The sequence below is a fragment of the Eptesicus fuscus genome, chromosome 4 (assembly GCF_027574615.1).
Source record: "Eptesicus fuscus isolate TK198812 chromosome 4, DD_ASM_mEF_20220401, whole genome shotgun sequence".
In the NCBI taxonomy this organism is placed as follows: Eukaryota; Metazoa; Chordata; class Mammalia; order Chiroptera; family Vespertilionidae; genus Eptesicus; species Eptesicus fuscus.
In genome coordinates this window covers 11,962,315-11,977,424 of record NC_072476.1, presented here as the reverse complement: position 1 = coordinate 11,977,424, position 15,110 = coordinate 11,962,315, and the positions used below count along the sequence as shown (strand labels likewise).

Here is a 15,110-nt window from a genome sequence, read left to right as displayed (position 1 = left end):
TGAGCCAGGGCCGAAGACCCACCACCATACATGAGTGCATTTTCTGCCTAGCAGGTGGGCAGAGTGGGGTTGGCAGGCAGTATCTGGATTTGGGGATTATGAACTGGCAGGTGGACCTATTCTGGACCTGGGCAGTGTCACCACTGAGTTCCTCCTTTCCAAAGAATTGTGACTAAAGCCCTGGCAAGTGTGTTTCAGTGGTTAGAGCGTTGGCCCGTACACCAAAGGGTCAACGGATCAATGTGGGACACATCAAGGTTTCTCTCGCCCCTCCTCCCTCCTTTCCACCCTCTCTAAAAATTAATGGGAAAAATATCCTCAGTTGAGTGTTAAAAAAAGAAGAAGAATTGTCACTAAGTTCTCAGGCTGTCCTGTCCCTGGCCTCTCGGCTGCCTGATTGCTAGAAGCATAAGGGAGTCATGGGCCCTGATGATCCACACAAGATACCTCCGCTCTCTTTCACCCCCAGAGAAAAACCCGTTGGCTACCACATTTGTTCATTTAGATGGTCAAGGGAGGCATTATTTGAGAGGCATTCTATGTTGCAAGTGTCCTAGATCTTAATTTAAAAAGACGCCAAGAAAAACCTGTTCAAACTTTTGACAAAAAGGCTTTTCCTGCCACCGTACAATTCAGGACAGTTACCAAATCCTGCCAAAAACCAGAAAGCTCATCAGGCCCTGTCAGTTATGCTGTGTACTCCAGCTCTGCTTGTTCCTGATCCTCAGGTGATGGGTTTACCTGGGATACAGGCCATTGTCCTGGACAAGTCCTTGCCCAGCCCAGGGCTCCTGAGGAGAACCTACCCAGGAAGGTGGTAGTTTCCAGCAGGATGTGAAATGGGCAGGCCAGACTGCCTGTCCCCTAAAGCAGCGGTCGCCAGCCGGTGGTCCGTGAGGTCCAATAGGTTGGCAACCGCTGCCCTAACGAACCTGCTGGGCTGCAGGACCAGGTTTGTGCTGCAGGAAAACAATCCTAAGAAGACACGGAGGCCTCTAAGCTGACCTGTTTGTGGTCCTAGCTGAGCACTCTTGTTTATTGAGCAGAGCCACACCCAGTGCTCCGGGTTGCTCCTCACACCCCTGTGAGGTAGGTAGTGGTAGGCCATTTACAGATGGAGGATAGGCTCAGTGTCCCAGTAACATGTCAATGGCCACCTGTCCAGGCCCAGTTCACCCTGCCCTGCAGCCTTGCTGAGGGCAAGCCAGCCACCTTGAAGGAGCCCTGTGGAGCTGGTCCTCATAGCCAGTCTGCAGGCAGCATGCCCTGGCCAGTCCTCGGAGCTGTCAGTGGGACTTGAGGGTCACCTCCACAGGAAAATGGTCACTGATGGCAAGGGCCTGGAGGGAGAGGGGCCAAGTCTCAGTGGCCCTGCTGGGCAGCCTGTCCTTCCTGAGGCTTCACCTCAGAGAATTGGCCCCCCACCTAGGATGAAGCCCACTGGGTTTGTAAGAAACCACTGCATCTAGGGGAGCAGGCCAGTGAGGCCTGGGCTGTTCATCTCTGCTGTTGCCTGCAAGTGGGGTGTGGGCACAGACCCCTGGGAGAGGCGAAGGCACCTTACTCTGCCATCCCAGGCTTGTTCCATTCAGCCAGAACTGACCCTGTAGGGGCCTTTTCCAGAAACTAGGGCAGGGAGGGGGTCGCCAGGTGCCCTGAGGCTTAGTCTGGTCCTGTCTGCCAGTGCAGAGCAGCCTGGGGACACCCCCACACCTCCCTCCCCCACCCCCCATGGAGCTCAGCACTCACCTGAGTCTGGTCCAGGCCAAATACCTCCTGGAAGTTGTGCACCGTGGCCGACTGGGGCTTCAGACTCCTGCGCAGGTGAGCACCACAGACAACGATGCGGTCGTAGGCGCAGTCCGAGTTGCCCACTGTGGTGTCCGCACTGTCCGGGATGAGCCACTTGAACACTTCGCTGCTGCGCAGGCGGATATCCGCCCAGTCCTGCTCCTTCACGTAGCTGCAGTCCGCGTTGAAGTCGCCCAGAAACAGCATGTCCTGCAGGGGACCAGGGTCAGCCAGCCCAGGCCTCTATGGCCGCCCCCAGGGCCTGCCTCCAGGGACCCAGGGCTGTGCGGGCGCGAGGCTTACGTCGGTGCCCCACTTGTCAATAATGTCCAGGTACACGTCGTAGAGAGCATCGATCTCCGCTACTGCGTGGTGAGGCGCAGCGTGCAGCGGAACCAGCACAAACTCCTTGGCAGCTGTTGGAGAGGGTGGGTGTCAGGTGGGGTGGGGCCTGCAGCAGGGGCGGGGCCTGCAGTAGGGGCGGGCCTCACCGGAGCTGGGAGCTGAAAATTTGACCACGAAAGGTTCCCGACTAAAGGTGTCCTCCGGGTCCGGGTACTGGTACGTGTCCACAACCGACACCGCGTCCTTCCTGGGGGCAAAGGGCGGGTGGGTGCGCTAAGCCAGCAACCTCCTACCCCACACGCTGCGACCCCACCTCTCACCTGTAAACGAACAGGTACATTTCCTTGTACTGATCCCGCCCCAGGGGCTCACTGCTCACGTAGCTGTACTGGTACCTAGACACGCTGCGGAGATATGGACCAAGCCCTGAGTCAAAGCACCGCTCCAAGGCCTAGGATGCCGGCCGGAGCTCCCGACGCTGAGCCCTGCCCGCCACACCTGTTGATCTGCTCCATAAGCGCGGACACTGCGCTCAGGTCCGGGTCTCGCACCTCCTGCACGAGCGTGATGTCATAGCCTGCCAAGATCTGGAGAGGGGACCGTAGGGGCGGGGTCACGCACGGCAGATTTCACCCGCAGAGCCCAGAGGCAGCAGCCCCAACCCAGGCCCCCGCCTCACTTGTGCGATGACGCTGCCACAGTCTGAGTCCAACACTTTGCTGTCACCGAAACTTTGGATATTGAAGGCTCCAATGCGCAGCGCTGCTGCCCCGGCAGCGCCCAGAGCCCAGAGCGCAGCCAGTAGGGCCCGGGGCTGTCCCATTGCTCCGAGGTAGTGGGCTGGCAGGGACAGACACAGCCCTGAGCGCCCACCGGGAGTCGGACACACCCAACCACCCCTCACCACCCCAGGCTTGGGGGCCTGACAGGGTATGCCACCCCCTGCTGGCCAGCACCAAGGCGCAGCCTCCCCCTGCGCTCTCCCCAGGGTGGTGTGCTGGGTTCATGGCCATTCTCCTACACCGTGGGAAACTGAAGCCCAAACAGAGGGACCCCATTACCATCCAGCCCCAAACTCACCTGAGATGTGGATAGGGCAGTGCCAGAGGCTCAGGATTTGGGCCCAAGTAAGGGTTTGAGGTCCAGGCTGGGAGTGTGTCCGTGGTACCAGACTCCAAGGGCTTGGTCTGGCAAAAGGTCTGATGCCTCGGCACACTCAGGTATTTAAGGCCCTGGTCCAGGGAGGGGCCAACTGTGTTGGGTCCCGCCCCCTCAACAAAGTTGGTGCCAGAACTCCTGGCTCCCATTCCCAGGGAGACCCCAGAAGGCAAGGCAACAGGGGATTCACCCTGAGGCTCCAGCCCCCAAGTCTGTCAGAATCAGGACTCAGAAGCCCCTGCCAAGAGCTTCATGAGGAATGAGGGAGATGGCCAGCCAGGCCCTTAATCCAGGCCTATTCTTGTCCCCACCCCTCAGAAACTAGGTCATCCAGAATCTCCCTCCCAGGACGGCATCCCCTCAGGGAAACTGAGGCAGTACAATTAGGAAAGCCCCTCATTCTTGGCTCCACATCTTCCACTGTTTCTGCTACACATTGTTAAGAGACTCCTGGTCTCCTGGCCTAAGTCCCTTGCCCCAGTGCACCACATCGGGCCTCAGGAAGCTGGGGCCACAGATCCCAGTGGGCAGGGCACCAGTAGATGGCTGCCTGTCCACATGCCAGTGACACCCACACACAGCCAAGGTGTCGCCAGCCCCATTAGGAATACTGGGTGGGGTGGCCAGGCAAGAGAGTTTACAGCGTGGCCTGGGCAGGCAGGTGCTGCCACGGGAGAGCCTGCCAGGGCTGCCACTGCCGCAATACCACAAGATGGGTTTTCATGTTTTATTGTAAAGCAACAAAAAACTCTTATTTACACTCCCACATGTCTGAACATCTGAATTCTGTGCCGTGTCTTGTCCATACCAGGCCAAGTAGGAGTGGGTAGGGTGCTCAGGTTCCTTGCCCCTGACCCAGCCCAGCCCAGTGGGACCCATGCTAAACAATGACAGTCTGCACCTCGAGCTGGCCCTCTGGCGAGGCAATGACCAGCTCGCCCGCATGCTCCAGGATCTCAATGTCCTCCGATGAAACCATGGTCACAGTAGCCTGTTCAGTGCCATTTGCACCCGCACGGGCAGTAAGCACAGTGCCCTCGCTGATGGCTGAAGCCAGTGTCATGGCCACCTGCTCTGTCAGGCTTTCAGGGGTGGCAATGGTAATGGTGTCTGCAGCAGCTGCTTCGGGACCTAGCCCCGCCTCCTGGTCCATGGTCACATTCTGCACAATGATTTGGTGCCCGGCGCTGGCCTGGTGTACGATCTGCTGCACCACCTTCATGATATGGCTATCCACCTGTGGGTAGCTCACAACTCAGCCCACAAGGTTGGGTGAGGGCACCACACCTCCCCTCACCCTCTCCCCCAGCCCCTCACCTCTGTCTGGGTGCCCTCGATGATCTCTGTAGCTTCACTGGTCTCCGCATCATCCGTGGTGGCCTGGAAAGAGGGTCAGAGGTCAACCTTGCCTGCCCCTGGGCCACATCCCAGCCCTGCCCTACACCCACCTCAATGATGTACTCCTGGGTGTCGGCCACCACAGATGAGAATTCAACCAACACCGTGTGCGGGTCTTCATCGAGGACAGCGGCAGCTGCTGTGGGGCTCTCTTCAGACACCAGCAGCTCCTCCACCTCCAGCAGGCAGCCCCCTGAGGTGGGGAGCTCAGTCAGGGCTGGCCTGCTGCTGCCCCTCACCCCCTCCTGCCTCCCACTAGCTCCCAACCTTTAGTGCGCAGGTGCCGATTGAGCGTGCCATGCTCGGCAAAGCCACGGCCACACTTGTAGCACTTGAAGGGTTTCTCGCCCGTGTGGTGGCGAACATGCCGCACCAGGGAGCCCTTCTCCCGGAAGCCTCGGCTGCAATATGGGCACACGTGCGGCTTCTCTTCCAGGTGCGTCCGGAAGTGTACCTGCTGGGCATTCTGAGGAGGCCCACTGTCAGGATCAACCTGGTCTTGTCCACACCTAAGACTGAGGCTTTCCCCATCGACTTCTAGGGCCAGGGAAGGGGCGGGATTCATTGGCCAGCAGGGAGGGTCCAAGCCAACACTGGGCAGAGGGGTAACAAGGGAGGGCGGGGGCAGAAACAAGGGATGGAGCTGGCCCACAGAGTGGGGAGCTCATGGGTGAGGGGGCAGAAGTCAGGGCTGGAGGGCCCACCTTGGTCTTGTAGCGCTTGCCACACTCAGGACAAGGGTAAGGCCGCTCATCTGAATGGACACGCCGGTGGCCGCGAACATGAGCGATGGTCTTGTAGAGTTTCCCACAGTCCCCACAGCGGAAGCGGCGCTCGTGCACGTGGACCTCCTGGTGCTTCTTGAGCAGGTAGGCCTTGGGGAAGGCCTTGCCACACTGCACACATGTGAACAGCTTCGGCCCTGGGGCCACAGGCAATGTCAGGCCACGTCCAATCCCCAAGGGCCCCCCCGCCCCACAGGCCACCCTGACCACCATTGCCCAAGGGACCACCCTGGCCACTCACAGATCATCCACTGACCAGCACACTCCTGCCACCCACCTGCGTGGCTCCTTCTGTGGGCCTCTAGGGTGGCAGCTGTCGGGAAGGTTTCACTGCACTGAGGGCACAGGTGGGTCCTGGGTACCACTGAGGCTTCATTGGCCACCTGCTGGGGGACCACAGCGTATTTCCAGTATCCACTGCAGGCTGGGCCCCAGCAGTACCAAGGACAGACCCGTAGTACCCCCACCCTTTTAGGCTCCATCATGGGCTTAGGGGTAAGCAGAGCAGGGGACAAAGTCACTGCAGAAAGTGACAGCAGGGAGAACAGCAAGGAGGCTGGCGGCCAGGCCAGTGTAATGAGTAGCTTCATCTAAGGTGCGGCCCCCAGGAACGAGCACACTGGCAGCACAGGTACCTACTGTCTCCACCTGCTCCACCTCCAGCAGCGGCAGTTCTGGGGGACCATCTCCTAGGGGCTGGGCACTGGACGCAGCGGGAGGGACTGGTTCCAGGGCCCCCTCCTCCCCAGTGACCCGCTCAAGGACAATGCCAGAGTTCTGCATGGCCTGGTGCAGCAGGTTCTCCCGACTGTCCTCGCTGGAACAGGGAAGCTCCTTGGGAGCAGGGGGCTGCGGGGGAGGTGGAGGGAGGGAGGTTGGCCAGGCGGCTCAGCACATGGCACCCACCCGAACCCACCACACAGGAGAAATCCAAGGGGCCCCAGGACCACTGTGCACACCCAATATCTTCACTCAAGAATGCCCCTGGGAGCCCCGCAGTCCACGCCCATCTGCTCTTGCCTGCCCCATCTAGGGCAGCCATTGGTCTTTCATCACCTCTGCAACCAAACAGAGTGCAGGCCCAGTCAGTCCCCTTCCCACTGGAGCCAGTGCCCAGAACAGATCCGGCACTGAGCAGTCAGAGGCCATACCCCCAGACGGCCCCCACCTCTGGAGTTAGGGCTTTCATGCCCAGGGGAAGCTCTTGCATCTGGACATGGACTTCATGAATGACGGTGCCCTTGGCATCTGTCACCAGATGAATCACGGGTGATGTCTCCATGGGCTCGCCTATCACCGATGATGATGTAACGGTCCCCATGGCGGAGGCACCAGACCCTTTAAGGCAGAACCAAGAAGAGTCCTTGAAGAAGCCTCCCTGACCAGGGCAGCTTCGGGGCTGGAACAGGGAGCCTTCACCATGCTGACCTGCATGCGCGTCCTCTTTGCCAACAACCACATCCTTGCTCATGGTGAATCGGATTTTTTCAGTGCACGGGGTGAGAGACTTGAGGTGCCGGGTCAGTGCACCTGACTCCCGGAAGCTTTTTCCACACTTGGCACACTTATAGGGACGCTCATCTGTGGAATGGAGTCAGCTTTGGGTAAAGAAGGCAGGCCTGGAGCCACAGCCTCCCACCAGGAGGCCGGGGTGCCCCACATACTGAGCTAGCTCACCTGTGTGCCGCCGGTGGTGCCGGATGAGCGAGCCCTTGGTCCGGAAGGAGGCCCCGCACAGCTTGCACTCGTGGTCCTTACGACTGCTGTGGGTGACCATGTGGGCCTTGAGGATGCTACCCTGAGGGGGAGGGGCAGCGAGGCTCAGGCAGCTCCCTGGGCAGGAGGCCTAGTCCCCTTAGCTGACACAGCCCAAGATCTGGGGCTCACCGTCTTGAAGGTCTTGTGACACAATGCACACACGTAGCGGCCATCCTCGTTCACTAGCAGCTTGAGCTGGGCCTGTTCACCCTGCCCGGCCAGCCCAGGCCCCTGATGATCAGGGCTGCCCGAGGCCTCTGCCATCTCATTGTCGCCTGGATCCACCTCAGCAGCCACAATGACCTCTTTGATGTGTCCACTGTCTAAAGAAAAGCAGGTCAGCCTGAGTCTCAGGATGGCGTGGGCCCTACCACCTCCTGGGACCCTGGCCCAGGAGTACTGCTGGGGTATATTGGAGCTGCCTAGAGAAGTTCCAGGCCCCCAGAATGTATCCAGTGGAGACCATGGTGAGCAAATGCCCCCTCCCCTAAGCCAAAAGGAGTACTGCACTAGATGTGCACAGGGGTCCTACCACTTCTAAGGGCGATGGGGTACCCAACACAGAGCCAGTGGGCAGGCCAACCCAGCTCACTATAACCTATCCTGCTTGCTGCCCCAGCTCCCACTAACATAAGAAAATGCCTCCGGAGTCACCCACTAGCATCTATTTTGAAGCAGGCAGGCGAGGAACCCGGCCTGAAAGTGAATGCTCATGAGACACCTGGGACAGCCTGAGGTTCCTGCACCTGTTGAGAGCACTGAAGAAATCTGACAATCACCCTGGCCGGGTAGCTCAATTGGTTAGAGTGTCATCCCAATGTGAGTTCGATCCCCGTTAAGGACACATACAAGAATCAACCAATGTGCCCTGTCTGGTGTAGCTCATCTCTTGCACTGGGAGGTCGCCAATTTGATCTTGTCAGGGCACATGCCGGGATTGGGAGCTCGATCCCTGGTGGGAGTGTGCAGGAGGCAGCCAATAGATGTTTTTCTCTCACATCAATTTTTTCTCTCCCCGCTCCCTTCCTCTCTCTCTAGAATCAATAAAAACATATTTTAAAAAATTAAATCTGACAATGTGTAAAGCTAAGCTGTAAACACTTCACAAATTTCTGTTCATAAAAATGACAGTTGGAAATGGTTGTGAAACTGCTTCTTTGAAGCCTCAATCAGGCTGGCACCATGTTTTGACAAGTCATTCCCTCCAAACAGAACGGAAGCACAACAAATAAAGGCCCAGCCAGTGTGGCTCAATGGTTGAGCATCAATTTCTAGTCAGGGCACATGCCCAGGTTGCCGGCTCAATCCCCAGTAGGGGGTGTACAGAAGGCAGCCAATCGATGATTTTCTCTCATCATTGATGTATCTCTCTCTCTCCCCTCTCCCTCCTCTGAAATCAATATTATATTAATAATAATAATAATAATAATAACAAGACGATAAAGCATGCCTGATGCTTTATCTTTCCTCTGCTCCAGAATGTGTCATACAGTAGACCAAAGGTTCAGGGAAGGGGTAACAAGTGAAATGCAAGTTTAGCCCTGGCCAGTTTGGCTCAGTTGATAGAGCGTCGGCCTGCGGACTCAAGGGTCCCAGGTTCAATTCCAGTCAAGGGCATGTACCTTGGTTGCAAGCACATCCCCAGTGGGGGGTGTGCAGGAGGCAGCTGATTGATGTTTCTCTCTCATCGATGTTTCTGACTCTCTCTCCCTCTCCCTTCCTCTCTGTAAAAAAAGCAATAAAATATATTTTTTTTAAAAAGGAAGAAATGCAAGTTTGTTTCCCAAGAAGAGGCAGGAGTGGGTGTCTAGCTGCTAATCAACCCCAGCAGCCCCCGCTGACCATGCAAGGACACAGAACTCCCAGCCCTGGGACAACAGCAGATGGTAGTTTAGAGTCTGGCCAATCCTGGGCAGCTAACACCAAGGGGACATTTGGGCACCCAGGATGCCTGCAAAAGGAGAAACCCCAAAGGATGTAAGAGAGGCAGGGGGTGCCCAGAGAGGAGCCCTCAGAGCTGCCGAGCTGCAGGCATGGGCAGGCTGGAGGTCAGGGTGGTGGGAAGATGCCTGACTGGACAAGGGTCTGCAGCCCATAGATGCTACCCAAACACAGAAAATTTGTTTTTCTTTTTAATTTCTTTATTTTTATTTTTTTAATCCTTACCCAAGGATATGCTTTTATTGATTTTTAGAGAGGAAGGGGGAGAGAGAGAAACATCAATGTGAGAGAGAAACATTGTTCAGTTGCCTCCCATAGGTGCCCTGACCGGAAACGGAACCTACAACCTTTTGGTGTACAGGCCAGCACTCCAACCAACTGAGCCACCCAGCCAGGGCAGGGAACTTGTTTTTCTGTATGACACTACCCACCCCAGAAACCAAACACCAAGCCAGGGCTGGAGCACGGCCCCACCTCCCACATGACAACATTCCTATGCCCGAGTGGCACCAGATGAACCTCCTTGTCCACAGGAATCTCAGGGGGAAAGATAGCATGGAGACAAGGACAGGTGTCCCATCACCTCCCTGAGGTGGGGCCTTGGCAAAAAGCCTGCTCTCAGGTTCCCCTCCCCCACGCCTCCTCCACCACCACTTCCTTCTACCCCAGATGGTCCTAAGAGCTTCCCAAGGGCAAATTCTACCTGTTGCCCAAACTTCCTGTCTAGCTCCTCAACCCACTCATGCACCTGTCAAGGTCTCTGCCCAGTAGGCTCCCCAGGTAACCACCATTCCCTTCCCAATTTTCCCGAGGCAGCAGGCCCAACCCAGCCTCCCTCCACTGCTGTGCACACACCCAGCACCTCCCCTTCCCCCCCACCCCCCCAGCGCTCTTCACCTGCCTCAGCCCTTGGCTACCCTTTGAATGTCGCCCTGCATTGGCCTGTCCCCAATTAATGAGTGTGTGATCCAATCCAAACCTCTCAACACCCCTCCCCTATTGTAACTTTAAAAAAGCCATCAAAGAGGCTGACTTGGCGTTGTATGCTCATAAAAGCCTTGTGCGAATCAGGTCAGGAATCACTACCCCCACAGGGAGTGAGCACTGGGGAGTAGAAGGCCAAGGTCAGACAGCAGATCATGGCCGAGCTGGAGCAGCAGATGCACCCCATGCACACCCACCCGGAATCTCCAAAGCCAACTGTGGAAAGAAAAAGGAACCAGGGGGGTAGCAGAAAAGTAGGGAAGAGCCTAGGACAGCCCAGGCAACATGCTTTCCCCTTCCTGGCAGGGGAGGGCCTGATGCCCAATGCTCAATCCTCCTGTAGACCTTGCCCTGGGGAAGGTGCACACGAGGCCTCAGTTCCACCTGGGCCAGGCCTTGCTCTCGGGGGAGCAGAGGAGTGTGGGCAGCAGAGGTTCCCAGCCTCCAGCCCTGACCACTGATGGCTACCAGGTCAGCGACACTTCAGGGCTAAAAGCCAGGAGTGGACGCGCCCAGGGGGGCCAGCTTACCAACAATATCAGGTGTGTGGCTGATGTCCGGTGTCAGAGCAGCTGCCTCCACAACTATGTGGGCCAAAGTGATGGGCTCCTCCGGACTTGCCACGGCCGGGACCACCTATCAATGGTGAACAAGGGACAAAAGGAACTCATCTGTGGAGCTCCAGAGCTCCCTTGGTTTGGTGAGTGCAGGCTTGGTTTTATGTCCTTGCAAGATGGCTGGGTGGAGGCTCTCATCTCCCCCAAGAGAGTCACTACTCTGAGCCCAACTCCCAGCCTGGCCCAGGGTGTCAGCCCCATCACTCTAACACCTTTGGCCACTGAGGAACACCTCAGGGAGGACTCCGGAAGGAAGTGATCAGAGCTCCAGCTCGAAGCTCAGCTGCCTGTGCAGGAATGAAGATGGTGAAGGTAAGCAATTACACCCACCAGCCCCAGCCAGGAGTCAGGAAAGGGCTCTGGGAGTGTGGGTCCAGGGGCCTTCCTAGAGGAGAGGGCACTTCTGGGAGGGGCACGTACAGAGCACAGGGTCGGAGTAAGACAACTCTGGGCCCACTGTCCGCTAGGCTACTCCCGGTAGTGACCTGAGGCAACTGACTGGTCTTGGAGCCTCCTTTCCCACTTCCCTCCGAGGATGACCAGAGTGCCCACTGTGCAGGGCACCATGGACCTTAACTGTGTGTGTACAGCCCCAAGCATACATGGGGTGCAACCAAGTCGGCCATTTTTATTATGGGGTGGCAGGATCCAAAGCCATGCTCTGTTTGTGGGATCCACAAGAACTATGTGTACAGGATAGAAGACAGGCCAAAAATACAAAAACCATCATGATACCCCTGAGCCAAGACAGAACTTTGGGCCACAAGAAAGGAGGGACCTCAGGCCCCAACTGCATATGCTTCGGCCAGAGGCTGCTGAGAAGGCTGGGCCATCCAGGAAATCCTAGAGCACCACCAGGCTCTTGGTGGTAGAGCCAGATCCCCCCTCACCCCGACAGAGGGCAGTCCCATCCGGATGGCTCAGAGTCACAAGCCAATCACTGAGGTGTCTGCCACCCTTTTAACCCTCCCTTGGCTCAGAGTCACAAAATCGGATGCCTGCTCGCTGCCTGCCCCAGTGTCACTGGGAACCAGCTGCACAGGTCTGTCCCGCATGCCACCTCCTCCTCATCCTGCGTGAGTGGGTGGTGGGCTTACCTCCTGACCCAGCAGCGCAGCAGCCGCAGGGGTGGCAGGCAAGGCCTCCTGGGGAGCCCGCTGGCAGACCTTCTGGAGCTTGTGCTGAACAAAGTCCTCCAGAGCAGTAAACTCCGCCTGGCAGCGGCCGCATCTATGCACATCGTCCTCATCTGTAACAAGCCTGAGGTCAGTGGGGCTTGGCAGGGCTTCCAGGCCCAGGCCAAATCCACCCAGGGTGGCATCAGAACCAGAAGCGCCTTCCCTGGCCCTCCCAGGGGGGCTGAGAACACTCTCAGGAGTCCAAGGTGTAAGCCCCCATCCTCTGGAGGTCAGCCTCTACAGTACACTTAGGCTGCAGGAATCCACCGAGGCTGTCGTGTCCAAAGCCCCCACCTCAGAGATGAGGGGAGGGAGACCCAGAGAGGCAGTCATGAGGCAGAGGCATTTGACCAACCCAGTTTGGGGACAGTGGTGTATAGGGTTTGCATGTGACCGTGGGTACCTCAATGACCACATCTGGGTCTGTTCCCTCAACTATAAAATGGGCTGACCCGATGCAGAGTACGGCAGAGGGAGAAGAGGTGCTGGTGCCCACGGGGCTCTGGCTAAGAGGTCGGCCCTTGGCAAACACAGAAGAGGGGGCACCCTGACCCATAATTCCTCTTCTCTCACTCTGACTTGGTGCTTCCTTGGTTCCAACAGGCAGCACCTCCCTGCTCTGGTGATGACACCCAGGATGGAATCTTAGAGGGGCTCCACGCCTTAGGGCCACAGCACCTGAGCCCCTCACCATCTGGTATAACCAGCCAGTGCCTGCCCCTCCTGCTCACTGAGTCCCTACCACATTCCGGGCACCTCACTGGGGATGTCACCAAATCCTGACAGCACCCCGGGGAAATGGAAATTACTATTTCCACTCCAGAAAAGCAACTTGAGATTCAAGGCCACCCAGCTGGTGACTGTTGGGGCCAGAACCTGAACCTGAGGGTCTACTCCAGAAATCGCAGTTTATACAAAGGGATGGGGAGGTGTTCCCTCTGCTAGTTCCATAGAAGTCGGCTAGTTTCCATCATCTCATATGCAGTCCCACATTAGGGTCAAACCCAGGCCCGGTGCACAGGGGCGGTCAATGTCTATTGAATTAACGAGCAAACAAAGGGCCAAACCACAGCCATGACTCGCCTACGGGCCACCTGAGAGAGGGCAGTCCCGTCCAGATGGCTCAGAGTCACAAGCCAAGCACTGAGGTGTCCGCCACCCTTTTAACTTGCTGAGTCTGACTCGGCACCGGGGTATTGCGGTTGAAGGAACTCCTGCCACAGAAGGGGACACACCCAGCCCATGTGACACTGAGACAATGCCATGGGCAAGCCCAGCAGGGCACAGCAATCTTCAGAGACCCCTCTTCAAGCTGGCCCTGCCCCTCCCCAAGCTGGAATAAGGAGTAAGAAAAAAACTGTACCAGGAATATGAATGCTGTAGGGACAATGACCGCCGACCCAGTATCGCTAGCCAACCTCCTCCTGTCCGGCCCAGGCCACAGCTGCATGGGACAAGCTCAGAGGGCAGAGACCTTCGTTCTATCTCCAAAAGCTACTTCTCTGTGAATGAGCCCTCAGTGTGTTCCAGCACTGTTCTCAGTGATTTACATGCTCTATTTCCATTCTCACCACTGCCCTATGAAATGGCAGAACACAGAAGCTAAGGAGTGTGTTGAGCTGTCTCACAGACCTGGAATCCAATCCAGTCCTTGCTACTTACTAGCTGGGTGACCTGGTCACGTCCACATTTTTGAACCTCAATACTCCTCACTCACAAAATGGGAATAACAACAACAATAATAGTGTCCAGAGTTGGTTTGAGGATGAAAAAAGCTGACACAGGTTAAGTGCTTGATACCTTGTTATCAGCAGCACCCCCATTTGTAATAGGAAATGGAGAGGGAGGTGTGTGGCCACCTGCCCAGGATCAAATAGCTGGAAACGGGCAGGTCTGGGACGGAGCCCGGCGGCAGTGCAGCGGCTCTCCTCCCCAAGCGCCAGCCTAAAGCCCAAATCCTGGAGAAACCCGAGGCCCCGCCCTCCTGGAGCCCCCAGTCACACCCCAGCCAGGGCCCTAGCGGCCCGTCAGGTGCAGTGGGAGGGGGCCCAGAGGAGAGCTGGGCCGTGCCCAGACAGGAAGGCAGAGAGGTGCCGGCGGCGGGACTGAGGGCAGGGCTGGCGGTGGAGGCGTTCGTGGAGGTCTACACGGACAGCCCCGAAGGCTTGGGCAACTGTGAGTATCCAAGAGTAAGCACCGGAACACACGGCGGTGATTGGCGGCCCGCAGGTGAGGCCCGAGTCTGAGGAAACGGGGGACTCGTGCAGGTGTCTGAGGGGTCCCATGAGAGAGAAATCCGGGTCTGGGAAAGTCAGTCGCGCCTGCAGCTCAGGTAATCGGAGCCTCCGCCAGCCCCGGGCAGAGTTGCCCCCAACCCGGCCACACCCCGCCGCATCCGGCCGTGTTACCTTCCTCGCTAAAGGGCGCCGGGAGGCCGAGGAAGCCGCCAGGGGCTAAGGCCGCCGACGACGCCGACTCGACCCCGCCCTCGCCCGCTTCCCTCCTGGCTTCGGCCCGGGCTTCTGCCGTATGAGCGGCCGTCACCCGCACTGCCATTGCGCCCTCCATGTCGCAACGCGCCGCAGGAAGATGGCGGATTTACGACCGTGTCGTCATAACAACGGGCCGCGCCGGAGCGAGAAAGACGACGCCAGGATGGCGGGGCGGGGCGGGGCCAGTGTGGGTTTGATTGACATGTAGGGGCGGAGCTTATAACGAGAGGTGATGGGCGGGGCTTCTTATGGGGGCTGGGTTTACAGTGGAGCGGACTTCCGAGCAGCCGTCTGGATCCAGAGGAGGGCTCTTTGGGTTTGGTTTAGGAAGGAAGGGACGTGGCCGAGCTAGAGGAAAACGGAAGGCTGGGCGGGACTGGAAGGGGCTGGGCTCGGTTCCGAAAGCTGCATCTAGACTTGAGAGCTGGAGTATAGGGGCGAGGTGGCCGGCGGCGCCACCCGGCCACCCTTGAGAATGTGCTATGGCCCTGGCACCACGCCGGGACCCGAGCTCCAGAGGGCCGTATGGTGCCCTCCGTCCACCGACCCCGCTCAGGTGTCAGAACGTCCCTTGTTGGTTGCCCGGGTCATGGAGTAAAACCGAGTTTGGGATGGCTCACGCACAGTTAGCTTCACTAAGCCTCTTATTCTTTTGTATATTTT

The 15,110-nt window shown here is 57.7% G+C and overlaps 2 protein-coding genes across 4 annotated transcripts; both read right to left on the bottom strand.

The window, feature by feature from the left end:
- Positions 1-30: 30 nt before the first annotated feature.
- DNASE1L2 (deoxyribonuclease 1 like 2) lies at positions 31-3,364 on the bottom strand. Its single transcript, XM_054714619.1, has 8 exons — positions 3,217-3,364; positions 2,816-2,976; positions 2,635-2,723; positions 2,457-2,540; positions 2,283-2,383; positions 2,095-2,207; positions 1,750-2,001; positions 31-1,340 (listed from the first exon to the last, which is right to left on the bottom strand). The coding sequence occupies exons 2-8, from the start codon at positions 2,957-2,959 to the stop codon at positions 1,287-1,289; spliced, it is 837 nt and encodes a 278-aa protein (XP_054570594.1). The 5' UTR covers positions 2,960-2,976; positions 3,217-3,364; the 3' UTR covers positions 31-1,286.
- Positions 3,365-4,013: 649 nt separating this feature from the next.
- On the bottom strand, positions 4,014-14,523 carry E4F1 (E4F transcription factor 1). 3 transcript variants are annotated; one of them, XM_028152988.2, is made up of 14 exons: positions 14,364-14,523; positions 11,875-12,026; positions 10,691-10,796; positions 7,365-7,558; positions 7,155-7,275; positions 6,906-7,058; positions 6,646-6,815; positions 6,117-6,326; positions 5,755-5,863; positions 5,397-5,614; positions 4,960-5,158; positions 4,743-4,885; positions 4,612-4,674; positions 4,014-4,531 (listed from the first exon to the last, which is right to left on the bottom strand). In XM_028152988.2, the coding sequence occupies exons 1-14, from the start codon at positions 14,521-14,523 to the stop codon at positions 4,175-4,177; spliced, it is 2,355 nt and encodes a 784-aa protein (XP_028008789.2). In that variant the 3' UTR covers positions 4,014-4,174. The 3 variants fall into 3 exon arrangements, with proteins under 3 accessions (XP_028008789.2, XP_028008792.2, XP_028008794.2); XM_028152991.2 differs by having other exon boundaries at positions 5,755-5,860; XM_028152993.2 differs by lacking the exon at positions 6,117-6,326 and having other exon boundaries at positions 5,755-5,860.
- Positions 14,524-15,110: the final 587 nt, after the last annotated feature.

Bases quoted from the DNA above. Each gene is read 5' to 3' on its own strand.
- DNASE1L2 (XM_054714619.1), bottom strand. From the start codon at position 2,959: ATGGGACAGCCCCGGGCCCTACTGGCTGCGCTCTGGGCTCTGGGCGCT. The intron at 2,384-2,456 runs GTGAGAGGTGGG...CTTTGCCCCCAG, and splicing joins ATGTACCTGTTCGTTTACAG to GAAGGACGCGGTGTCGGTTG. The intron at 1,341-1,749 runs GTGAGTGCTGAG...CTCTCCCTCCAG, and splicing joins TTGGCCTGGACCAGACTCAG to GCCCTTGCCATCAGTGACCA.
- E4F1 (XM_028152988.2), bottom strand. From the start codon at position 14,523: ATGGAGGGCGCAATGGCAGTGCGGGTGACGGCCGCTCATACGGCAGAA. The intron at 7,059-7,154 runs GTGAGCTAGCTC...TCCATTCCACAG, and splicing joins GCACCACCGGCGGCACACAG to ATGAGCGTCCCTATAAGTGT. The intron at 6,327-6,645 runs GTGGGGGCCGTC...CCTCCCCCGCAG, and splicing joins TGAAAGCCCTAACTCCAGAG to CCCCCTGCTCCCAAGGAGCT.